Source organism: Glycine soja, chromosome 16 (assembly GCF_004193775.1).
Source record: "Glycine soja cultivar W05 chromosome 16, ASM419377v2, whole genome shotgun sequence".
Taxonomy (NCBI): domain Eukaryota; kingdom Viridiplantae; phylum Streptophyta; class Magnoliopsida; order Fabales; family Fabaceae; genus Glycine; species Glycine soja.
The window spans coordinates 34622878-34650157 of record NC_041017.1 but is presented as its reverse complement, the minus strand read 5'-3'; the positions used below and the strand labels follow the sequence as shown (position 1 = coordinate 34650157).

The following is a 27280-nucleotide window of genomic DNA, read 5'->3' as shown; positions in this document are numbered from 1 at the left end:
CACGCTGAGTTTTACCTTAAGCATTCTAAGTGCCTCTTTGCTCAAGAATCCATTGAATATCTCGGCCACATCGTGTCTGGCAAGGGTGTTACTCCAGAACCCTCCAAGGTCCAAGCTATGTTGCAGTGGCCACCACCAACTTCGGTCCGAGAACTACGTGCATTCTAAGGGCTTACTGGATTTTATAGAAAATTTATTAAAGGGTATGCTTCCATCACGACCTCACTCATGACCTTGCTTTGCAAAGACGCCTTCGATTGGTCCCCGGACTCTCAGCAGGCCTTCGACCAGCTCAAACTCGCCATGACCAATGCACCTGTACTTGCCCTACCTAACTTCTCCGAGCCCTTCGTGGTTGAAACTGATGCATCTGGAACAACTATTAGTGCAGTGCTGTTGCAGAATGGCCACCCCTTGGCGTATTTTAGTAAGCACCTTGGACCTCGGCTACTTCATGCATCCACGTATATACGTGAACTCCACGCCGTCGTGACGGCAGTGAGGAAGTGGAGGCAATACCTCCTGGGCCGGCCATTCACGATCCTCACCGATCACAAAAGTCTCCGAGAGTTAATGACACAAGTCATTCAAACGCCGAAACAACATTATTACCTTTCGAAACTGCTTGGCTATGAGAACTCCATCCAGTACAAGTCCGGCGCAATGAATGTAGTAGTAGATGCCCTTTCGTGAGCTCCAAACCCAGAGGGCCAGTTCCTCATCCTCTCCATACCACAACTTGATTTCCTCCATGATATTAAGTAGTCACTCGCTGATAACCTGAAATTCTAGCAACTCAAGGATGCCATTCAGGAACACCCAACCTCTTACCTTGATTACTCTTTCGGCGATGGATTAATATTGTTCAAGGGACGCATCTGGCTTAATAACAGCAATCCTTATCTCCATATCCTCATTTCGGAGCATCACGCGACCCCACTTGGAGGCCATTTAGGTGTTGCCAAAACAACCCATCGTCTCGCATCAAGTTTTTTCTGGCTCAACCTTCAATAGGATGTTAAGAGGTTTATTAAAGAATGTGTTACCTGCCAACAGAATAAAAATCTCCATAAGCGCCCAGCTGGACTGCTGCAACCCTTGCCGGCACCGGAGGGCGTGTGGGAAGACCTTTCAATGGATTTCATCACCCATTTACCAACCTCTAACGGATTTACTGTCATCATGGTTGTGGTAGATAGGTTCTTGAAGGGGGTGCATTTGGGTGCTCTTCCCACGGGATTCACAGCGTTCAGGGTCGCCGGCCTCTTCATTGACACCGTCTGTAAACAACATGGGTTTCCTAAAAGCATAGTGTCTGACCGCGACCCTATCTTCTTAAGCAAGTTCTGGAAGGAGTTATTCCGATTAAGCGGCACACGATTGCGACTCAGCACGACGTACCACCCTCAGTCCGATGGCCAGACGAAGGTGATGAACCGAATACTTGAGCAATACCTCCGCTGCTTCGTTCATGATCAACCATCCACATGGCACCAGTATCTATCCCTTGCAGAGTGGAGTTACAATACTCACTTCACTCGAGCTTTGGCATGACTCCATTTGAGATCATCTACGGTAAGCCACCACCTACAATCCTCGATTATGTCACGGGCATGACGAATAACGAAGTTGTCCAAACCTTGCTTGAGTCTCGTCAACAATTGCACTCCAAACTTAAGCAACGCTTAAAGAAGGCCCAAGATGCTATGAAGAGGTACGTTGATGTCAAATGCGATGATATCACCTTCGAATAGGGGCAATGGGTATATGTCAAGCTGCGCCCAAGACGACAGACGTCGGTCACCGGACCGTGCCACCCAAAACTCTCTAAGCGCTTCTTTGGCCCATTTCAAATTGTTGAACGCATTGGTCTGGTCGCCTATCGACTCAATCTCCCACCGGACGCACATATCCACCCAGTCTTCCATTGCTCCCTTCTCCGTTCCCATCACGGCCCACCACCGCCCTCTGAATATAACTGGCCCCTACAGGTCCTGAACAACAAGCCACTTTGGCGGCCGCTATGTTTAATATTATGTATCATTCTGAGTAATAAAATAATATAAAATTATAAGAAATTAGAACATAATAAATTATAAATGACTAAGTTATATGTTTAATAGGATAAAAATTAATAATAATTGATAAAATAATCAATACTTATTTTTCATGCTCTCCGTCAATGTTTCGCTCACTTATATATTCTAATGTGTGATTACTTTTAATATATGTGAGACTTAGATTATTTTCAACATACCATCTTAAAATGAATAATATGAGAGACCTAACTGAACCCCAAAAACTAGCTCAACGGGTGAAGGTTGTCCCTCACTTATATATTCTTATTTTTATTTAAAATTCATTACAACAAAAAAGACGTACAATGACAATTCTAAACAACATATAAATAATGTTAATAGTCTATTTTTAAAGATGGTTTCAAAAAAACCATCTTAGAAAAATGTGTTTCTCTAAGGTGATTTTTCAAAAAATCATTTTAAAATGTTTTTTTAAATAAAAATAAAAATATAATAAAATAATAGAAAAAAGAAAATTTCTAATAATAGAAAAGGTTAATATAGAAGCACCCGTCACACACACCACCTTTCGTGCGTTGTTGTTGCTCATTGATCCCATACCTATTCAACCCAACACACCTTTCATTTCTCTCACCTACCCTTCACCAACAAAGACATTTTCATTCCCCTGCAAAAGCAACCAAAAATAGACTTCCACATTCTCAACCAACCAAATTAAACTATAAATTCAACTATGTATAGAAAGGGCCTGCATAACATAAATAAATGATTTATGCAGAAAAAATCCCAACTCCATTGAGGACACATATATCTTACAGTTGGTCTTAAGCAGCTTTTCACCTGCAAATAAAACAATATTAATAAAGTAAAAATAAGAAAACCTTAATCCTTTTCTTGGATCTGATTCCACTCCATGGCTTCATCGCTTAATCCTTTTCGGTCTTCAGATCCCCCATCAGTCAAGATAGAAAGAAGACCTTAATGATTTAAAATGAAAGTTGCTTGGATACTATAACTAGCCACCAAGTGCAAGATGATCATACGCAGACAAAATGAGACAAACAGAATAAAAGACAGATAGCCAGACATCAAGCATAGATATAGATATATTCATGCAACAATAAATCCCTATGAAGACAGGAAGTGTTCATTCACATTATGAGGGCACCATTGACTATGTTTACGGTAAGGATTAATAGTTTATTATTTTACCTTTGCAAACTCCAAAAGCTGAGACCATGTGTCCCTAGATATTGCTTTGTTATGCCGAGCCTGAGTATGTAGTATCAAAATTTATCAATTTGAGTAAAATGATCGAGTATTAGCAGATCCCTCTGAAAGCCATCCTAATAAGAAAGCTTCACAACATAACTCGAGAAAGTTAAAAATGTGTAAATAAATAATAATCAAGTATATTACCTGCAAGAACTGGCACCAATGATCAACCAGCGGCCACATACCAATAGTTGTATCCAATGCAAGAGATCAACCAGCGGCCACATACCTATTATGCCACTTCTTGATGCATACTCTTCACTACACAGCAAGTGGGGATCAACTTCACTTTCATTTAGCCACTCCATATTCTCTAGTTCAGGTAGCTCAAACCACACTTCTACATCGACCTTGAAAGGTTAAGTTGTAAAGAAAAATCTCATTGATGTTGTCCTATGTTATAAAGTTCATAAAAAAAAGAATGTAAGAAAATGCAGCACCAGTTTACTTACTTGTGATGCAGGGATACCAGAGACTTCAATAGTTGATTCACTAACCAGTTTCTCTCCCATTATGCTAACTTGTTTGTCATGTAGTTTTTCTACCTCTTCAATTGGCCACTGCATCAACCACTTCCCACTTTTATGAAGCCAAACTTGCCTTGGAATACTCTACATAGCCAAACAACACACTATCTCAAAATATGTAGATCACTTTATGATGATAATATGGTCCTAAAACAATTTTTAACATGGAGGGTGCTGAAATAATTAAAAGAAAATACCCAACATGGAGATAAAATACCTGTAGACCAGCCCATCCTTTCTCATAATCATCTTGTGTGGTTTCACACTCCTTTGACCATCCCCATAATATCCTTCTGTTCTTGGCATAGTCAAAAAATGAGTTGGAAGCATAAAACATTCCATGGTCCAATAATAAGTTCAGGTTAGTTCCTTCCAAATCTTCAACATCCTCATTGAATGAACTGTTTGCAGGTTTACGAGCTGCTTGTTTTCTCAGCTGCCTTGAGGTTTTACCACCTTTATCCTCCTCACCAGCAATAGAAGATCTTCTGTTCTTCCTTAGAGAGCACGATATTGAGCCATCCTTTTTTCTCTTATTAGAATCTTGACAAGCATGGTAAATGACATGAAAAGATATATACAATCAGATTCACAAATGACATGAATACTATAATAAAACCACCTGACATAAGCATGATGATGAAATTCAAAACGAGTGAAGCACATAATCAAAAGGATCCATGATGCAACTAATTTAGATCGAGTACAGTTGTATCCAAATCTGGAAATAAGAATAAGAATACTGAGCATGGTGCAAACTTGGAATTTAGATTATGATAGCAATTTTAATTTGGCATTCATAGCAGAGGTAGTTAAACTTGAAAACAGTTAATTAATCATCAAAATAACAGTAATTAAATTGGCCAGGAACGAACTCTAGGTCTTCATCTTCAACAATAATACCTTGTTTGGATGAATCTGCATCTTTCTGTAACCAGAAAGGAATGTCTAAGCTTCTAAATAGGATAGTTAGAGACAAGAACCCATTAAGACTACAAAGGTAATATATGATTAGTTTTCCTTTAAATGACTCACCAAGATTTCCACAATCTCCACAAACTTCTTACAAAGGGAAGGCAAAAACCCCATTCAAAAATTTCCAACAAGTGTATTCTTAGAGATGCTGTTTTCAAATTCCTTAATGATGACAGAGATTGTCCTGTTCCATTACAATGAATTCAGAACTAATGATAATGACTGATGACATAATTTTAATGAAATGTCTATAACTTAAATTTTATTCGTTAATTAAGAAAAACAACACAAGCAGCTGACACAAAATTTGGGTGACCAATATAATGCAGTATGCAATTTTGAGTTAATGAAGTTAACCATATGTTCTTTTTATTTATTTTGAGTTCAGTAATCCTGAGTCCAGACAGACATTTACAATATAAATAGATAAAAATAAATGAATAGTATATGCACATAAAACAACGCTACTTGCTTTTCATGAAATAGAAACAGCAAGAGCCAAATTTGGAGTCTGCATATAAAATAAATAAATAAAAAACACATGGGAAAAGAAAGCTGGATAGAATGTTAATAGAATTGGATCATAGTTTTGCTACCCAAAAGAAACATGGCTAAGGCTATTTATATTCTTACATTTATAATGATTCTAGTATGAACTGTAAACTGAAATAGACAAACATGAACAGGAAAAGATACTGAAAGCTACCATTTTTCAGCTTCTCCTACTACCAAAGCATTCAGGACATTTTTAAAAGTCATAGCATTCAATCACAACACACTTCACACATTCATCTGCACATATGCGCCTCCAAAGATCAGAGTCCTTTCCTGGAAATTGAGCTGCCATATCCAGTGCTAAGGGAATCTGCAAATGTAGGCAACAAGTCAATTATATGAACTGGTAACAAACACATGCATATGAAAAAATAAATCTCACACAGACCTTGCTTGCAAGCCGAAACGATGGCCACTGAATTATTTTCAAGCTAGGATCTGATGAGTATGCAATCATAGTTCAGTAATCAAAAGATGAAGGAGAAAGAAAAGAAGCTAGGATTTAGCAGGAAAAGCAACTAAAGAGTTAGGCTCTGAAGCCTTTCCTATCACTTATGATATCTTCCTCACTTAGAGCAGCACTCGTGGTTGAGAAGAGAAACAAGGGTTTAGTTAAAAAGGATATCACACATGGGAGAGTTATCAGCTTGCAAGAACTAAATGTTAAGCTGCTCAGTAACCTTGCATGTCCCAAATTCTTTTTCTTTTCTCCCCCACATGTATGTTTTTTCAATGTAGTTCTATTTGAGAGAATGTTGTACACTAAATATAGACAACTTTTTCAATAAGAATTTAAATTATAATTTGCCACATTTGGAGAGATTAGCCTTTTCGACTAAAACCAATTCCTGTTGGTAGTACCCTACTATACCCCTAAATCCTTTTAACATCATACAAATTAAACCAATCAAAAAGTTCATTAACTTTGTGGTTTTTTAATTAATAAGTGTTGTTTAGGGTCCCAACTGCCGTGGGCATCTGTACAATGTCTCACAATAATTCAGATGAAAAAGGTTGCCACTCTTTTTTGACTCGAGACTCTTGCACGGTTGAAATATTTTTTTTCTTAATGCCTCGTGTTTATGCTCTTGTAGAATGATAAATAGTAATATTTAAGTTATTCTCTCAACCGAAACTGGACACGTCTTAGAAAAGACAATTTAATTAATAAATAATTACTTTTTTCACAAAACGATCTATTTATATTTAATTTAAATATTACACCTATTTTTATGTATTATTTTTATATATTAATACTCTTTTTTTAAATAATTACACATACTTTTTTACTATCAGTGATACATAATTTGCGCAATTAATTATTCTTTAAATTTTTTTAGCAGCCCAAAAAGAATTTTATTAACACTGGCTTTGGATATGACACAAGTCCAATTCTAATTCCCTAACCCACTCTGACGCCCCCATAAAAGAAAAAGTGACAATTACATAAGGTTTATAGTACAATCAGCATGTATAGATTAAAATATCAATCCAACAACTTGATTAAGATAATAATCGTATCTAACAATCCAACCTCCACTTAAGCAATTTCCTTCACGTTAACTTCACTGCCATTACAGTACTGCAGAGCCTCAAGTGATTCTTCAATAATTCTATATATGACTCTGATTCTCTACAACATTTCCTGTCCATGCTCCTCTCCTCATTGAAATTCTGACAATTATTTCTTTATTTAATATAGATATAAACTACTTTCTTAAATAGGCTTAATAGAAATATTAACTGATATTATATTTGACACCTTGATAATATATTCTTTATTAATTATTAAATAAAATTTATATCATTTTTTAATAATAAAAAATATATATTAAAAATGGCAATTGGTGCTTGGCTATTATTTCTTTATTTTGAATGAATATCAAAATTCAGAAAATAGTCTCTTAAATCTATTTAAAAGGTCAATTTCTTTCCATATATATGTTATGTTGTGTACCACATTCACGTAATCTTAAACATGCGTTCGAGAAGATCTTCCAATAAAGATAATCTTGATTACTCGTTCGTCATAAAGGTTCGTTCTAGAAGAAGCTCTTCTTACAGACCCGCCCCAATCATGCATTCTATTTTGGGATCATCAATCCATCAATAATTATTTCCAGCTATGAAGAACTGTTATACACGACGAGGAGAGGGACGTGCAAGTTGGAGTCTCACAAATATATTTGAAAAAAATATTTTTAAACATAAAATTAAACTTTTATTTTGATAATCATTATCGTACTTTAATTTATTGATATTTATTTGAATGAGTTATTGAGCTAAAATCATAATTTTAGTTTAATATATTTTAAAGATAATAATTAAGGAATAAATAAATAGAAATTTTGTAAATAAAAATAATATTAAAAATGAGAACACATTATAAAAAATATAATTTTAATTACTAAAGCACTTATGAAAACTTAACTTTTAGTTAAAGAGTAATACCCAAAAAACTTACAGCTTATTTGGTAATTAGGATATAATTTGAGTAGAATATGATAAGATGAGAATGAACTTTACTTGTCTAATGTTTGGTGTACAATAAACCTATTATTGTGGCCCAATGGTATTATTGTGTTATCCTGTCTCGTATTTGACATGAATTAGATGATAATAGTATAAGATATAAATTAGGTTGAAATGGCAAAATCATCATTTTATAAAAATTATGTATAATTTTATAAATGTAACTTTAATTTATTTTTGAATTTTACAAATTATAAAAAGTATAATTTTATCTAAATTATAAAAAATAATTTTTGTCATGTTATTACTTTTCTTAAAATTAGTAAAAGAATATTTATTTTAAAAATTATGATAATTTGAATTCTAATATTTAATATTTAACATCTTAATCGATAATATAATTTTAATTTACAAGTCAAAATTATTATAAATTTATATTAAATAATATGTTGAATAAAAATTTTATAATATATAGTGAGATTACCTTATTTTATTATTTTTACACTTCACTAATGGGATAAAATAGGAATATGTATAAAGTAAATAAATATTAAGTATTAAATAATATGTATGAAATTATAAAATACTTAATTATGCATATAGAAATATTTTAAAATAGTTCTTATCAGAGTAGAAAAACACAAACCCGTCATCACATCCACACGTTTTATCAGTGTCCACAATGAGAAGAAAACTTAACATGAATAAACAACGTACCTGAATTCTAGACAAATGACAACAGTCAATCAGTCATTATCTTGTTTTATAGAGAAAATAATACTTTCTCGAGATTTCTTGAAAACTATGAATATTATATTATATTTTTTCTTATTATATCTTAACATTGACAATGTAGTGTATTTAACTTAATCATTCAACCAAAAAAAGTGTATTTAACTTAATGTCATTAAGTTAAATTGTCCCGGCCCCTTCCTTAAGGGACGTCTCGTGTGTGCGACAGCTTCCTGCTTTCATATGGTCAAGGGTCTTAGTAATAAGTGTTTTTTTTAAGTATTGATTAAAGAATTAAAAGAAAAAATTATTATGAGAATTACAGGAGAATGTAGAAAAAAAGTTATGTATCATATAATTTTATGTATTTTAATAAAAAAAATTAATTTTTAATCAATATTATAAGGATATTGATTAATATTTGTTTATGTTAAAATATAAAGTTTACTTTATATTTAGATTATTATATATTCTTTAAAAGGCTCTATAGCAATTAATATATATACTTAAAATATATAAATTTAATTTGTATTGATTTATATAAAGTTGGTGTAATATTTTTTGTTTTAATTTACAAAATGTCAATGTATTTTATTTTACACCGATTCTTAATGAATTGAACCGATGCAATAAACGGTGGGGTAGAATAACTTTCGTGTAATAGTGAATGTATATGCATTATAAAATCAATTGATTGCATTGGAACCATATGTCTCATGACACTACAGTTCTTCATTATCACAATAAACAGTATTAGAGCAACTTAAAATGCATATATATAATCAGTTAAACCAATAACTCACTTGTTAAATAAAGATCAAAAAGTAAGATTTTCTCTTCTTGTTCTTGACTTCTAAACCAACTTGATGCATATATGTAATAAGTTGAACCAATAAATCCCTTGTTAAATAAAGATCAAAAAGTAAGATTTCCTCTTCTTGTTCTTCACTTCTAAATACATTTGAAAAATACTAACACCATATTTTTTTTATTTAAAATTTATTAAAAATAAAATAAATGCGTGTGGATCACTCCTCTTATATTTTCCTCTTATATTTTTCTCATTCTGAAAGAACAAAAAATAATTATAATATATATAAACAATTATCTCATTAAATAATATAAGAAAAATTATATATTTAGACACGTTCTAATCTTATATACTTTATTAATACTTATTATTTTATTTTCTTATTATATCACTTACCATATTTTTATGTTTCTCATAGATATTAAATAAGTGTTATGATTGTCAAGAAATTATTTGAAACTATTGTGTGTTTATAATCCCAACCAATATCTATGAAATACTATATTCATCCTTAAACACATATAAAACACTTTTAACTTATTCATACATATTAAGAATTAAGAAAACTAATTACTAATTAGTTAATAACATTTAATTTGTTAATAATTTATATATATATATATATATATTTAATTATCCTTAAATTTAAATAGTTTCAAGATTTCAAGAATCACTTCTACCCCTCAAGATCACTGTGATACCTTGAAATAATAGTGTTGTTTTGTCTTTATCATAAAAAAAAAATCGATTATTTCTTATTATAAATTTAATCTAAACATATTAGTCAATTTTTTAGTTATCTTATTAATTTATAATATTTATGTAAAATAATTAAGAATATTTCGTTAAAAAGAAAACTAATGCAAGAGACAACTAAAAAAAAATTATAAATAGAGATAAACAATTTGTTTTCAAAAAAAAAAATTCTTACATTGAAAGATAAAGATAATATATTCAAAATTTTAATTTATGAGAAGTAATTAGAAACAATTTTAACTAATATATCATGCAGAAAGAATCATAATCCCAAACCATCTAATACTCACTACTTGGTGTCTACTGGTAAGAAATAAGAATATTCTCTTTATAATATGAAGTCATCAAAGTTAGTCCAAAAAATGAGTAATATTTTCTTTTTTTGTCTTTCTTCTTATTGCACCATAAATTTTATTAAATCTCTCTATATTTTTTTTTCTTCGATATCCTTAGATGTATCATAGATCAATCGGTGCTCACCAGACATTTTCCTTAAAAAAAAAAAAAATAACAGTAGGGTGGCTCACTGTCCATAAATAGAGCAAGCATCTTTGTTGGAACTAGATCCAATTCCATTTCAAAAACTCATACCTCTTCTCCAACATGAAAGACACCATTGTTCTATACCCTAATCTTGGTAGGGGACACCTAGTTTCCATGGTGGAGTTGGGAAAACTCATACTGACCCACCACCCTTCACTTTCCATCACTATTCTCATCCTCACTCCTCCCACCACCCCTTCCACCACCACCACCACCTTAGCCTGCGACTCTAATGCTCAATACATCGCCACCGTCACCGCCACCACTCCCTCCATCACGTTCCACCGCGTTCCCCTCGCCGCACTCCCCTTCAACACCCCCTTCCTCCCCCCTCACCTCCTCTCCCTCGAACTCACCCGCCACAGCACGCAAAACATCGCCGTTGCACTCCAAACCCTCGCCAAAGCTTCGAACCTCAAAGCCATCGTCATTGACTTCATGAACTTCAACGACCCCAAAGCCCTCACTGAAAATCTCAACAACAACGTCCCCACTTACTTCTACTACACTTCTGGCGCCTCCACTCTCGCTTTACTCCTTTACTACCCCACCATTCACCCAACCCTCATAGAAAAAAAGGATACAGACCAACCTTTGCAAATCCAAATCCCTGGATTATCCACAATTACAGCCGATGATTTTCCAAACGAATGCAAAGACCCCTTGAGTTACGCTTGCCAAGTCTTCCTTCAGATAGCGGAAACCATGATGGGTGGTGCCGGGATTATAGTAAACACATTTGAAGCCATTGAAGAAGAAGCCATCAGAGCGTTAAGTGAGGATGCGACAGTACCACCACCCTTGTTTTGTGTCGGACCCGTGATTTCTGCACCGTATGGAGAAGAAGACAAAGGGTGTCTGAGTTGGCTAAACTTGCAACCGAGTCAGAGCGTCGTGTTGCTGTGTTTCGGAAGCATGGGAAGGTTCTCGAGGGCTCAGTTGAAGGAGATAGCTATTGGGTTGGAGAAGAGTGAGCAAAGGTTCTTGTGGGTTGTGAGAACCGAGTTGGGTGGTGCTGATGACTCGGCGGAGGAACTGAGTCTGGACGAGTTGCTGCCAGAAGGGTTTTTGGAGAGGACCAAGGAGAAGGGAATGGTGGTGAGGGACTGGGCCCCACAGGCGGCGATTCTGAGTCACGACTCGGTGGGTGGGTTCGTGACTCACTGCGGTTGGAACTCGGTGTTGGAAGCGGTGTGTGAAGGGGTGCCGATGGTGGCGTGGCCTCTCTACGCGGAGCAGAAGATGAACAGGATGGTTATGGTGAAGGAAATGAAGGTGGCTTTGGCGGTGAACGAGAACAAGGATGGGTTCGTGAGTTCGACTGAGTTGGGGGACCGAGTTAGGGAACTCATGGAATCAGACAAAGGGAAAGAGATTCGTCAGAGGATTTTCAAGATGAAAATGAGTGCTGCGGAAGCAATGGCTGAAGGCGGAACATCACGTGCTTCGTTGGATAAGTTGGCTAAGCTGTGGAAACAGAGTTGATTCTCAGTTTGACATTGACTTGTCCTCTAAAAATTCTACCATTTGGTTTCCAAACTTTAAACTTGTAGACTTAATTTTTTAAGTTGAATTTGTTTCAGATTAGTGATCCTTGCTCATCTAAAAATTTATGATGCCTGTTAGCTCTTTGGCAAGTGTACCAAATCGCTCGTAGTAATAATTTCTCGGTAAGCCGAGTGTCGTACCACAGGGATTTTGTTGCAATTATGTGAAGTACTTTTCAGTTTGTAAATTGTAAATTTAGTTAAAATAATCTAAATCTAGCAAGGGATAAGAAATTTAAAATTTAAAATAAAAGATAAGGATAATAGATAAGATAAAGGAAATTTAAAATTTAAAATAAAAGATAAAGATAATAGATAAGATAAGCTAAAAGATTTAAAATTTAAAATAAAAGATAAAGATAATAGATAAGATAAGCTAAAAGATTTAAAGATAGATTAGAGGATAAAATATTTAAATTGCAATAAAGATAACTACTTCTACGAAATTCAAATAATTAAAATCTAAATCTACTAAATATAATTGCTTACTCCTAAAACCCGATAGTAAAATAAGGAATAACTACTTCTAAGAAAGACCAACAATAAAAATAAAGAATAAAATCTATATATTAAAATCGCTAAAACCTGACAAGTCTAATTAGCCTAGATATATGGATTCTGGATTTGTCTGTTATCAATACCAGTGAACTAATTCTGCCCCACATCTATCCATTTACTTGCCCCTGATGCCTCACGATGACAAGCCTACCTTAATTACCTATCTTCCAAATGCCCTTTGCGAAGACTTAATAACTAAGATGCATTAGGATTACATTCTAGATGTTTGCTAAAGCATGGGCATTGGGGCATTAAGTCATGCTAACCCAATAATTTCTTTCTTTAATTGTTCTATTAAGCGTTACCCTCTCCCGAGTGGCCTAACCCTTAAAACCGATTCACACATTCATTCCTTATCCCTAATTAGGCTTTACCCTCTCCCGAGTGGCCTAAAGACTAACAGGAAACAAAGTCCGAGATGCAGAATAAGCAAGAAAGAAAAGCAGATAAAAGATACTGGAAGAAAAACCCTCTAAAAGATAACCCGATAATTTCCTCCTTTTAGTGTTCTCTTAAGCGTTACCCTCTCCCGAGTGGCCTAACCCTTAAAACAGATTCAAGTATTCATTCCTTACCCCTAATTAGGTTTTACCCTCTCCCGAGTGGACTAAACCCTAACAGAAAGCAAGTTCAGAGATACAGGATGTAAAAAGAAAGAACGGTAAATAAATAAAGAACCTGGAGGGAATTCCTCTTTTTATCGATAACTCTTGAAATGCTCCATACATCATTGGCTTTTTAGGCCTGCCAGGCCCTAGCTAGGGGGATTAGCCACTCATGGTCATGAGGGCTTTACAATGAGAGGATGGGGTGAAAGAAAGAGAGTAAATGAAACCCCTAGGAGAGGGGGTTCTGTGGTGGTGTCTTTGTCCCTTGGACTGACTCTCTATTTATAGCTGCTGAAGTGGGCTTTGGGCCTTTGTAGGCACGCTTAGCGTGACACCCTGCGCTTAGCGAGTGTACTTCCTGGCCCGCTTAGCCCGTGACGCGCGCTGAGCGCGCGTATTGGATTGGGCCTTTTTCAAATTTTCTTCTTTTCTTCAATTTTTTTGCCCTTTTTGCTTGTTACACCTCCAATTTTTATATCTGCACCCAAAAATTCAATTTAATTAATTTTCTAACTTTTAATCACAAATAACTACTAAATAATTAATTTCAGGCTAATATTTGACTAATTTTCTACTATCAAAATACAATTATTTAGCAGTTATCAATGCCTTTCATTTTTATCTTTTTAATAAATCAAATATTTATTATATCTATCATTTTTTATTATTTTTAATCTCTTATTTTTCTTTGTTTTAGAAAAATTATTTATGAACATTTAATATGTCATTATACACTTAGTTTGTGAAAGAGAGAAAAAATGAAAAAAATGGAAAAAAGAGCAAATAATTTCTGCCTTTGATTTAAAAAAAATATATCTAACGGTGTAAATTTTGTTTCCCACAGTGTGAAAAACTTACTTCATTTTCTCACGCTAAAAACCGTCTTGTTAGTCATTGTTGGCCAATATCTTTGTTAGCCATTAAAGTCATTTATGAAGTTTAAGTTTGTTACAAGACACCTAGCATCAGAAAGTGGCGTAGGCATGTACCATGGGAATTTTTGTTCAACTTTTGGATACATCAACTCAATGAATCACATTTTTTTTCCTAGTCTCAATTATATAGGGAATTTTTTTTACAAACATTTTTTTCCTAGTCTCAACTGTAGGGATTGTTTTTTACAAACACTTACAAACACAGTATCCCACGCAGTGACTGGTGAGACTGAGATTAAATTTGGACAATACGATCTTTATGTATTTTTTTTCATTGTTGTTCTGTGAGCAGAATCAATTTTATTTCATAAACCTCATCTTTAGCCATAATTCCTGCCATGTCATTGTTTCAAGATTTTCGTCGTGGTTGGTCACTTCAAAGGATCAATTATCATTTTTTATTTTTTTTTAAAAATATATTATAACCTGTAACTCTTGTAGTAGTGATAGGGAAGACTAAGAGCATTGAATGTGAGATAAAAAAATTGAACCTTATATTCTATGTAGATTTCTACCATTCCATTCGGTTGGCAGCATCGACTACACTGATGTTTCTCCCATGCCAACTATGTTCCTATATTGACCTGTTTTTCCTCTTTTAAAAAAAAAATCAAATTTGTTCCATTTTATGCTAAAACTGGATTTTGCATGACTCATTTGGTGATTCTCCTTTTCGTGGTTTTAATTTTGTTGAATATGAAACTGAAAGGGAGTGCAATGGGCATTATGGGACTGCAACATGTTAAAGCTTTGTTTAAATTTAACTTAAGAATGAAGAGTAGCACCTTGTTAGCTTCAAGCATGCAGGGAAACAAGTGAAAGAAGAAAGTTGTTGTTAAGCTAGAGAGAGAAAAAGGATCTCTTTTTAGTCCAGATTTTTTTTTTGGATATCCATGTTCATGGAGTACCGCTAAAACTTTGTAAAAAGTGATTTCTTACGGTTGAGATCAGGATAAGAAGGCGATCCATTGAGTAACAGAGATAAATTCAAAGGCTGAGAAAAATTCCCCATGTTATTACATGACCTATATATCCCTTTTCCATGGTAGAAGGCGTCTTGTTACAAACTTATGCATTTTGTCATGCAAAAGAAAAAGGATATAAAAGTTTGTGCTATTCTAAAAAAGAAATAAAAATATTTCATATTTCCTCAATATTATTTTATTTGATAATTCGCTTTGGAATAAAGGGTGTCACAATGTGTAATTGTTTTTATATCATATATTCAGGCACCATTTTTTACGTACTCTTGTTAGTCAATAATTGTTACGCTTTACAATCTATATTCTTAAATGTGTATGTTACACATTATATATTCTTGACTTGTCTAATATTGTGCTAATTATGATTGATATATTCTAGTTGTTATGTGCGTGTTCTACCTATCTCTATTTTCCATACTTTGAGCATGATGTGGGATGCATATATATCACTCCAATTGTTTCTTTGTGTTCTTCGTATGGCATATATGATGTATAGGTGAAATCTATCAAGACCCTATAAGGAGTGTGGGTTGAAGACGAGGCTTAGGTAGTTAGGTATCATTGGCTTCTCTTTTTGTTTATGATTTGGAATATTGTAAGTTCAAACATTGGGGCATGGGTTATTTAGGGTATGTTTTGGATTGTAGTGAAAATTATATTATTACAATAATAATTTATTATATTTATAATTGATTATAAGTTTTTGTTTAGGTAAATTTGTTGAACAAATATTTTATGGTAATTAATTTCGTTTGGATGTAACAAAATAAATCAACTTTTATACAGTAAAAGAACATGAAAACAACTGACAAGAAATAAAGAAAATTGTTAAAATATAATCATAAGCTACAACTTTTTAGATAAAAAAAAAGATACCTTATTTTTTAGAATTTTTTTTATCACAAATTTCAGCTATTGTACCAAACACAACTTATTTTGGAAACAACGCTTTTGCTCTAAAAACACAACTGTGAAATCTCAAGAATATTTCAGCTATCCTAAACATGCTCTTATTGTCTTATCCATTTGGTTTTTGAACTTTAAACTAGTAGACTTCTTTAAGTTGAATTCTCTTGAAGGGCTTCTAAGGCCAGTTGTGGGTTAATATATTTATTAGCCATTAAAGTCATTTATGAAGTTTAAGTTTGCTACAAGTTATGTATGTGATGCTTTTTGCCGTGCAAAAGAAAAAATTATGAAACTTTGTGTGTGTGTGTGTTTTGTGCAAACAAAGAAAAATCTATCCCATTCCCACAATATTATTTAATTATTAGCTTTGAAGTAGGTTCCAAAATGTATCATTGGTTTTACACCTTATATTCAAGTGTCATTTTTTAGGTGTTATAGTTAGCAAATAATTCTTACGCCTTGCATACTACCTTATCAAATGTGTATTTTAAAGCCTGTATGTTCTTGATTTTTGTAATACTGTCTCCATTGTCATACTTTGAGCATAATATGGGATGTATCTCACTTCATTTGTTTCTGTGTTTCTTTGTATCGTATGATGCACATGTGATGTCCATGAAGACCGTAACGAGTCGGCTAAAGACGAGGCTTAATTAGGCCTCATTGGTTGTCCTTTTCGTTTATAATTAGGAGTGTAAGCTAAAAGATTCCATCAGCATAAATGTAAACTCCAGATGTAAAAAATTTTGAATTGATTTTTGAAATGAGACTTAAAATGTGGTATCACCATTTTTGAAATATTCTTATTACCTATGTGAAAAGGGAAATCAGTCGAAGAAGAAAAAAAAAGGAAAACATCCTAAATTTAATTTAAATGTTTGATCATAAATTTTGTTTCTTTATATTTATTTTAATTCTCATTTATTTAGTTTTTAGTAAAATACGATTGAATTTTTTTTGGACTTCATTCCTATGTGGAGTAAAAACCCAAATAAGAATATTCATTTTATCTCACTTATTTAAGTGAAGAGGAGTCACATTAGAGAGACAGACACATAGTTAGATATAGTAAGAGAAACTCATTCGAGAAAGAAAAAGAGTTACAAATCATTGAGGGAGAAAGAAGGAGAGAGAAAATCATTATGATTTTTGCATACGCACCAGAGAGCATTTTTTAGATTGTAACTGCGAATTCGTTCTTCGTTAGATTAGATTGATTTTTGTACAACAAGTTCTACAAGGGTGATACTTCAAATTTTTTGGTTGGATCGGAAAAAGGATCTTTGTAGAGAGAGATAAGTGTTTTGTATTATCTGCTCTCTATTTTAGGGTTATCTTTTTGTCTTTATTGTACTAATTGAAGATTTGTTTTGATTTGACTGTTTGTAGTACGTGTTAATACACTTGTTGAAGGTTCTCTTGTATCTTCATTGATTATAGTGAAATTATTTCTTTGGTATGAACGACTCGTGGTTTTTACACTTGCATTGAGAAATTTTTCACATTAAACAAATTGTGTTTCTATTTTTTCCTTAATTTCTATATTGCACTCTATATTTTATTGATGTTTCTCACAAGTTCTTGCAAGTTTGGAAAAATTTATTTTCAGTTCTCACTGCTTATTACTCTGTTATAGAGTTTGTTATTGTGTTGGTCTATTTCCCCATCAGAGTGGTATCAGAACTCTTTGGTTATGGGGTTGTTTTTCTACTTGCTTGAATGATGGAGGCACATATGAAGGGTGATATAGACAAAAGCAGAAGCAAGTCTAGGTTTCGATACAAGAATGTTGATTGTTATTATTGTCAAAGAACAAGGCATGTCCAGAGGAATTGTTTTATATGAAAGAAGGAAAATAAAGATATTAAGGGTAAGCAAAAAGAGAAGGATCATGATGATGACCGTGTGACTACTGCTATTAATGATGATCTTGTTATTTCCCATGATCCTGATTCGCTTAATCTTGTATCTGATTAGAGCATGTGAATAATTTGATAGTAGTACTACACTGCATGTTATACTCATGAAGGAGTTCTTCACATCTTACACTCCATGTTATTTTAGAGTCTTGAAGATGGATAATGATGGTGTGTCCATGGTGATTGGTGTTGGTGAATTGGAGGGGACACGTTACTCTAGCTACTTGTGGTACTTGTACTGGCGCTTCAATTTTAATCATATAAAAAAAATAGAAGGTACTAAAAGTTTTTCACAAAGAATAAAAGAAGATAATAGTTGTTGAAGTCTGTGGCATACCATATTTTCCTCCTTCAACCGTTGATTGAAGAAAAGGAAAGGATTGAATTTTTAAAAAAACTCTCCCAAATCGTTAATCGAACCAAAACTTCATGTATCTATATTTTTCTCTATTCATTGAGAGTATCAAAGCCTTACAAGTTACGTCATATTGATACATCTTTCTAAAGGATCGCAAGCCTTGTATTTGTAATTCTAATTATTCTTAATTGTAATCTCACCAAAACTATGAAACAGTATAAAAACTGAATATGTTATCTGTTTCTTAAAAGGCCTCAATGATAGCTTTCATACTGTTAAAGCTCAAATCCTTCTGCTTAATCCTCTTCCATCAATCAACAAAGCTTTATGAAAAATAGTTAGTAATCTTAAATTATTTTACACAATCCAAAAAGGACTAATAAATAAAAAAAATAACAATTTTATAAAATTAATATTATCATTATTAATTCATTTTATTTTATTGTACATATCATCAATATCATAAGATATATAAAGTAAAAAAAATATGATATTAAAAAAATTAAAATAAAAGTCCTTTATTAAGAACATTTTTTTTCAAATAAATTCAATAAATTCAAATTTTGTAAATATTTTGAGAATTTTTTCTTCTTACACTAAATTATAATGAGAACAACAGAGTAATAAAAATCATGCGGACCTCATAATTTCAAATTAATGTCTAAGAATACTCCATAATAACATGTGGAGTAGTATTTTTTATATATATAATATAAATAAACCCATAATCATTTGTGAAAAAGTTAGTGTAATAAAATAGTAAGACTATTAGTCTGTTAGATGGCTCACTCTCCGTCACCATAAATACATAGAGCTAACATCTCCCTTGAACTCCATCCAAAGAACCAAATCCATCTCAAAATCTCATCACTTTTCAAACATGAAAGACACCATTGTTCTATACCCTAATGTTCTAAGGGGACACCTAGTTTCCATGGTGGAGCTAGGCAAACTCATACTAACTCACCACCCTTCACTTTCCATCACTATCCTCATCCTCACTCCAACCACCACCTCTTCCACCACCAGCGTCTCCTGCAACTCTAATGCTCGATACATCGCCACCGTCACCGCCACGACCCCCGCCATCACATTCCACCACGCCCCCTTCGCCACACTCCCCCCCTCCACTCCTTCCCTCCCCTCTCACATCCTCTCCATCGAACTCACCCGCCACAGCACGCAAAACCTCGCCGTTGCCCTCCAAACCCTCGCCAAAGCCTCGAACCTCAAAGCCCTCGTCATTGACTTCATGAACTTCAACGACCCCAAAGCCCTCACTGAAAATCTCAACAACAACGTCCCCACTTACTTCTACTTCGCTTCATGCGCGTCCTTTCTCTCTCTACTCCTTCGTTTACCAACCATTCACCAAACCGTTACTAGAGAGAAGGTCAAAGACCAACCGCTGCAGATTCAAATCCCTGGATTACCCACAATCTCCACCGACGATTTTCCAAACGAGGCCAAAGACCCTTCGAGTGAAAGCTACCAGTCCTTGCTTCAGGTAGCGGAAAACATGAGGTGCAGTGTTGGCATTATAGCAAACACGTTTGAAGCCCTTGAAGAGAAATCCATCAGGGCGTTATGCAAAGATGGGACGTTGCCGCCTTTGTTTTTTATCGGACCGTTGATCTCTGCACCGTATGAAGAAGACAAAGGGTGCCTGAGTTGGCTAGACTCGCAACCGAGTCAGAGCGTCGTGTTGCTGAGTTTCGGAAGCCTCGGAAGGTTTTCTAGGGCTCAGTTGAAGGAGATAGCCATTGGGTTGGAGAAGAGTGAGCAAAGGTTCTTGTGGGTTGTGAGGTCCAGGTTGGATGATGCTGACTCGATGGAGGAACTGAGTCTGGACGAGTTGATGCCAGAAGGGTTTCTGGAGAGGACCAAAGAGAAGGGGCTGATAATGAGAAACTGGGCCCCACAGGTTCAGTTACTGAGTCATGACTCGGTGGGTGGGTTCGTGACTCACTGCGGGTGGAACTCGGTGTTGGAAGCAGTGTGTGAAGGGGTGCCGATGGTGGCGTGGCCCCTCTACGCGGAGCAGAAGATGAATAGGGTGATTATGGTGAAGGAAATGAAGGTGGCTTTGGAGGTGAACGAGAACAAAGATGGGTTGGTGAGTGCAACAGAGTTGGGGGACCGAGTCAGGGAACTGATGGACTCGGTAAAGGGAAAAGAGATTAGACAAAGGGTTTTCGAGATGAAAAAAAGGGCTGAGGAAGCAATGGCTGAAGGTGGAACCTCGTGCGTCACGTTAGATAAGTTGGCTATCAAGTTGTGGAAAGGAAACATGATTGACATCTAACTGTTTGTATTAAATTTATACTGCGTAGGGACTACCCTTAACATGTCTCCTCTAACTAGGGCTCATTATCACAAATTCTGATACCATATTAAATTTATAGTAGAGTATAGATATTCGAAAGATTCCTTTAAAAACCGATTTATAAATGATGATCTATCTAACTATATCAACATTTATCATGTTTATGAATTACATTGTCTCTTCGATCTTTCTTCTGTTTGTACATTTGTTATCTCATTATGTTTCTTTCTCTTTCTTTCCTTTTCATAATTATATGAAATTGCTATATATAGAAGTAAATTGTATAGATAAGTTTCTCTCTAGTTCTTCTCTTCAAAAGAGTAAATTAAGACAATCAATAATTTATTATGCTGTTAATATATATATATATATATATTTTGTTAGTGTTGTTAATATATATTTAATGTACATTACTTGTTTAACATTTAAATTTGTATGTAATTATTTAATGAAACATAATAATGTGTCAAGTATTTATTGCACAATTGTATATAAAATTAAAAAGAGTGTATTTTTTGTATGAGTTAAAAGAGTGTATGTAGTACTGCATTCGATAACAATTAATTTTGTATGTATTTATTATTTTTTCTTATGAAATATCACACGTTATGAGATAACGAGAAGTATCATTTTTTCTTTCTATTTCAGAGTAAATATATACAAATTGTTTTCCATTTCTATTTTTATAATAAATGTATAAGCTGATTAAAACTTAGATAATAGATAAAGGTACGTATAATAAAAAAGAACAATTTTTTTAAAGCACTGACACTCAAAAGAAGAGAAAGTATCAAAATAAAATTTTCTATTAAAAGTAGAAGTGTATTATATAAATATGAGTGTATATAACAAAAAGGATATAAATATGAGTGTTACGTCTCAACACACTTGAAAATATAAAGTTGGTTGAGGAATTAAAAAAGAAATAAAAAATATAAATTTGATCTCTTTTATTAAAAATTAATAATTAGTATTTATCGATAATAAAATATGCTATCATATTTTTTTTACGGGCAGATTGGGTGGATGTGATTATTTAAGTTATATTATTCCCATAATAATTTTGTAATATTATATTTTATTTTATACTTTTATCTCTTTTTTTTATAAAATATGGTATGTACAATATAAATATAATTATACTATTAATTTTACAATATAATTAAATAATGGAAGAAACAAATTAATTATTAATTTTATATCATTAGTTCAGTACCCTTATGATTTAGTTTTGAAGATATTAAATAAATGTAAAATATTTCATAAATTAAATTTTACAAAAATATCTACTTTTAGTTTTGAAAAATTAAAATTATTTTAAAAAAATATTAAATATCCTTTAATTAATATTTTGAAATATTTATTTTAATTAATGAATAATTAATGGTCTCATTTTCGAAACTAAACTAGATCCTTGACACACTCATTTTATCATACTGACTGACTCTTTTATTCTAAAAAAATATTTTTTAAGCCAAAATTATTTTTACATGATGGTAGAAATTAGAGATGTAACTTTTTTATAAAAAAAAATACCAAAAAAATTATAACAAAATAATGGCTAAATTATATTTTTATTTAGCTAGAATATCACTATATATTGTATTATTTTTAAAATATCGACTCTTTCATGTAGTCTGTTGTTAATTTTATCTATTCAGTAGAGCTCCTGTGGGTCTAGACTTACTCTTGCCAGTGGAAATGGCCATGGCTTTTTCTTCTTCTTCTTTTTGAATATTGATTGGGATGGGTCATGGGTTTTCTCTATTAGGTGTGTTCCGTTGAAATTCTGTGTTCCTTTAATTTATTTTCCTTACATACATCACAAAAAGGTAACAAAATTATTAGGCAATGACAAAAAAGCCAAAAATATTCTATCATTGAAATGAGTATGAACCGGGATGGTCTGCAACCTTGGCCCACGTTGTGAGCGACAACCTGCCGTATAATTTTAAAATGGAGAAATATGCCGATCATGATTAGCAGTACCACTAAACTTTGGGAAGTAGCCATCACATAGTGCAAAAATTAAACAAGTATAATTTTGGATTAAAGTTTTGAAGTTAAATTTGCATGCAAATTGAGTATGTAAAAGCATATACCAAGTTTTGCTCTTATAAAACTTTATTTTTTGTTATAACGTGATAGGAATTTAAATGATCAATAAATAAATTATTTAGTCAACAAATAGTATAAAATTGTATCTCAAATGAAATGCTCTTTTAATTAGTATTATCCTCTAATCAGAGTTTGAATTTCACGCTGAGAATCCACTGGAACCTTTAATGTTAACCTTTAGAGCCTGAATTATTAATTATTAAGGTCAAATTCTAATAGTATTAAAAAGAACAACAAAAGTATATTTGATATTACTCGTGAGTTTTATTGTCAATAACATGCCTTTTAAATTGAAAAATATTTTTTATGCTTTTATAAATAATTGGAAAAGAATTGTGTTACACTTATTTTTAAAAGTAATTCATCTTGAATATTCTATTTCTTAGTTTTAATTTAAATTTATATATTCCACTGCTTACATGTAACTAATATTTATAGGAGCAAAATTCAGACTTATTGTTTTGCTTTTGATCAAATATAAATAAGGGAAAAAATAATTTTTCCATATACTTAAATGGAAATTTTAAATAGTGATTAGAAAATTCACTATATTGATCAGACGTTTGGAATTTGACATAATGAATTAGGAAATAAACCAAATTTACTAAAATGTCAATAAATTAGTCAGAAAGTTAGAATAAATAAAATTAAATATTTAATATATTTTAAAATACCTATTAAGTTGATTTTAGCCTAGTGAATCGATTTGTTTGGTAAAAAATATATTACAAACTTTTAAAACACTAATCTCCAAATTTAGATTCTTTTCTCAAATTTTGACTATGAAGAAAAGAAGTCAAAGAATGAATCCCTCAAAATAAATATAAATGTTTCAATTTATGAAATATAAATTAAAGAATTTTGATTTGTTATGATATGCAATAATTTTTCATAAGTAAACTAAATTTATTAAGTGCAATTGCCTAATTTTTCTTTGCAGAATTTTAACCGTATTTTTTATTATAATCAAAGAAAATCAAAATTCAAAATATAACTAATGTATTTCGCTTTTAAAGTTAAATTAACAGAGTAGTTAGTTATAATCAAATTGGTTTATATCTAATTTTTTTTCTGTAAAAAAATTCTTATTTATAAAGAAGAGATATATTTTAATTAATAAGTAATTATGTATTTAAATTTACACTTATAAAAATGAAATTTAAAGATATATATTTCGTGTTTATGTTTAGCTGTTTACATAAATATTTTCATTTTGATTAATTTTTTTTTTAGTTTTTGGTTTGTATTCTTTGTGAAGAAAAAGTTTCTTCAATTAGAAAAATGTCAAAGCCAATATTTTATAATTTTTCAACAGAACATAGAAAAATATCATTCATGTTTTAAAGAATTGTATTGTCTATGTTTTTAACAAATAGATTTTGAAATGATAATGCATATTTTGATTTTGCCATTTTACAACGATTAAGATACTTTTAAATTATTTTATTGATAATTTCTAAATATTTCAAAAAATTATGTATCATGCTATTATTATTTTATTTTTTAGTGGACATTCTTTAACTTGTGCTTCTATTGCTCTCAATAACTTAAAGAATCAATCATTTTAAAATTTGGTTACGAAGGACGAGCTTTTTAGTGTGATTTTTAGTATCTTAAATACATTCCATATTGTGGTATAAATTCAAGGATCTTTATATATTTTGAACTTTGTATAGGTTAAAATGTACATATTAAATTATCTTTCAAAAAAATAATAGACTTAGAAAGAAAAAACTTGATCAACAGATACTAGAAATAACTTGGAAACTTTTTTAGGTATCATCATGTTCATAAATTTATAACTGTTGAGTTTTTTAACTCTCTTCTTATATGGAATAAATGCTCAAATGAAAAGGTTTGTATATCTCACTTATTTTAATGAAGAGAGATCAGATTAAAGAGAGTGAGATACACTCAGAGGAACTCATTTGAGAGGAAAAAAATAGTTACAAATCATTAAGAGAGAAAGAAGAACAGGAAAAATCATTGTGATTTTTGCATACCTATCAAAAAGTGTTTTTAAGATTGCAACTGTGGATTTGTTCACTGTTGGATCGGACTGATTTTTGGCCAGGAGACTCTACACACGTGATATTTCAAGTTGTTCGGTTGGATCGTGAAAAAGATACCTGGAGAGAGAGAGATAAGTGTTTCGTATTATCTGTTCTATATTTTGGAGTTTTATCTTCTTGTCTCTATTGTACCAATTGAAAGTTTATTTTGATTTGACTGCTTGTAGCATGTTTTAGTATACTTGTTGGATGTTTTCTTGTATCTTCATTGATTATAGTGGAGTTATTTTTTTGGTCTAGACGACCTATAGTTTTTATCCTTGCATTGAGGGGTTTTCCACGTTACACAAAATGTGTCTGTTTTCTTTCATTTTTATTTCGCGCTCTATACTTTATTGGTGATCCTCACAAATTCTTGTAAGTTTAACGGAATTTATTTCCACTGTCTATTACTCACTTATAGAATTTGTTATTGTGTTGACCTATTTCCCCATCAGAGTGGTATCACAACTCTTGGTTAAGGGATTGTTTTTCTACTTGTTTGAACAATGGAAGCACATATAAAGGCGATAGAGACAAGAGCAGAAGCAAGTCTAGGTCTTGGTACAAGAATGTTGAGTGTCATTATTGTCACAGAACATAGCATATCGAGAGGAATTATTTTCTACGGAAGAAAGAGAGTAAAGACAAGAAGGGTAAGCAAAAAGAGAAGAATCATGATGATGACCGTATGACTACTACTACCAGTGATGATCTTATTATTCTCCATGACCTTGATTCGCTTAATCTTGTACTTGATGAGAGCGTGTGAATAATTGATAGTGGTGCTACACTACATGTTACAACCAAGAAGGAGTTCTTCACATCTTACACTTCAGGTGATTTTGGAGTCTTCAAGATGGATAATGAAGACATGTCTAAGGTGATTGGTGTTGGTGATGTTTGTTTGCAAACCAACATGGGAATGTAGTTGCTACTTAGAGGAGTGAAACATGATCTAGATGTCCGCTTTAATTTGATCTTTGTGCAAGTACTTGATGATGCTGGTTATGATAACCACTTTGGTTCTGGAAAATGGAAACTCACCAAGGGTAACTTGGTTGTGGCCAAGGGGGAGAAAATTTCAAAGTTGTATTAGACAAAAGTTTTGGTAGCTAGAGACAGTATGGATGCTATGGATATGGAGGCATCTTTGTGGCACCAAAGGCTTAGTCATATAAGTGAGAAGGGGTTAAATTGTTTAGCCAAGAAAGATATGCTTCCAGGATTGAAGAATGTAGATTTGGAAAAATGTTCTCATTGCATGGTTGGTAAGCAAACTAGAGTATCCTTCAAGAAGCATCCTCCCTCCAGAAAATTTGAGTTGCTTGAATTGGTGTATTCAGATGTTTGTGGCCCTTTGAAGGTTAAATCCTTTAGTGATGCTGATATGATGACTAAGGCATTACTAAGATGGAAGTTTGAAGCTTGCTCTGAGATCATCAGTTTGGCAGTTACCTTTACATAGTTGTGAGGGAGAGATTTGTTGGGTTTTTTGGGCTCCCCCTATGTGGAGTAAAGACTCAAGTGAGAAAACTCGTATGTCTCACTTATTTAAGTGAAGAATGGTCAAATTAGAGAGTGAGATACAATGAGAGGAACTCATTTGAGAGGGGAAAAAGTGATAAATCATTGCGAGAGAAAGAATGAGAAGGAAAATCATTGTGATTTTCGCATACCCATGATAGAGTGATTTTCAGATTACAACTATGGATTCGTTGACCGTTGGATCAGACTGATTTTTGGGCAAGGGGTTCTATACACGTTATATTTCAATTTTTTTGGTTGGATCATGAAAAATATATTTGGAGAGAGAGATAATTGTTTTGAGATTTTTTATATTTTGAGATTATCTGTTTTATATTTTGAGATTTTTTCTTCTTGTCTCTATTGTACCAATTGGAGTTTGTTTTGATTTGACTGTTTGTAGCACGTTTTAGTGCATTTGTTAGAGGTTCTCTTGTATCTTCATTGAATATAGTTGAGTTATTTCTTTGGTTTGAATGACCTATGATTTTTTTCCTTGCATTGAGGGGTTTTTCATGTTAAACAAATTGTCTCTCTGTTTTCTTTCATTTTTATTTTGTGCTCTATACTTTATCGATGTTCCTCAGAGATTCTTGCAAGTTTTGGAGAATTTATTTCCGTGGTCTATTACTCTATTATAGAGTTTGTTATTGTGTTAGCCTATTTCTCCATCAATAGCTTGTTACATTTTTTTTAATGATTTTATGTATTTTTTTAATGATTTAACAAATTTTTTATGTCACTAAGTAAAAGTTT

At 32.6% G+C, this 27280-nt stretch overlaps 3 protein-coding genes across 3 annotated transcripts; 2 read left to right on the top strand and 1 right to left on the bottom strand.

Moving 5' to 3' along the window:
• Window positions 1-2516: 2516 nt before the first annotated feature.
• LOC114389416 (beta-fructofuranosidase, insoluble isoenzyme CWINV1-like) lies at window positions 2517-4424 on the bottom strand (the record flags this gene model as incomplete). The annotated part of the gene is made up of 4 exons (XM_028350085.1): window positions 2517-3311; window positions 3459-3664; window positions 3767-3925; window positions 4059-4424. Coding segments are annotated over 4 exons (795 nt in total), but the record flags the coding sequence as incomplete, so codon positions are not given.
• Window positions 4425-10671: 6247 nt separating this feature from the next.
• Window positions 10672-12375, top strand: LOC114389413 (isoflavone 7-O-glucosyltransferase 1). Its single transcript, XM_028350083.1, has one exon. The coding sequence runs from the start codon at window positions 10746-10748 to the stop codon at window positions 12168-12170; it is 1425 nt and encodes a 474-aa protein (XP_028205884.1). The 5' UTR covers window positions 10672-10745; the 3' UTR covers window positions 12171-12375.
• A 6924-nt stretch (window positions 12376-19299) lies between these two features.
• On the top strand, window positions 19300-20992 carry LOC114390098 (isoflavone 7-O-glucosyltransferase 1-like). Its single transcript, XM_028350782.1, has one exon. The coding sequence runs from the start codon at window positions 19383-19385 to the stop codon at window positions 20805-20807; it is 1425 nt and encodes a 474-aa protein (XP_028206583.1). The 5' UTR covers window positions 19300-19382; the 3' UTR covers window positions 20808-20992.
• Window positions 20993-27280: the final 6288 nt, after the last annotated feature.

Excerpts from the sequence above, each read along its gene's own strand:
- LOC114390098 (XM_028350782.1), top strand. The coding sequence starts at position 19,383 with ATGAAAGACACCATTGTTCTATACCCTAATGTTCTAAGGGGACACCTA.
- LOC114389413 (XM_028350083.1), top strand. The coding sequence starts at position 10,746 with ATGAAAGACACCATTGTTCTATACCCTAATCTTGGTAGGGGACACCTA.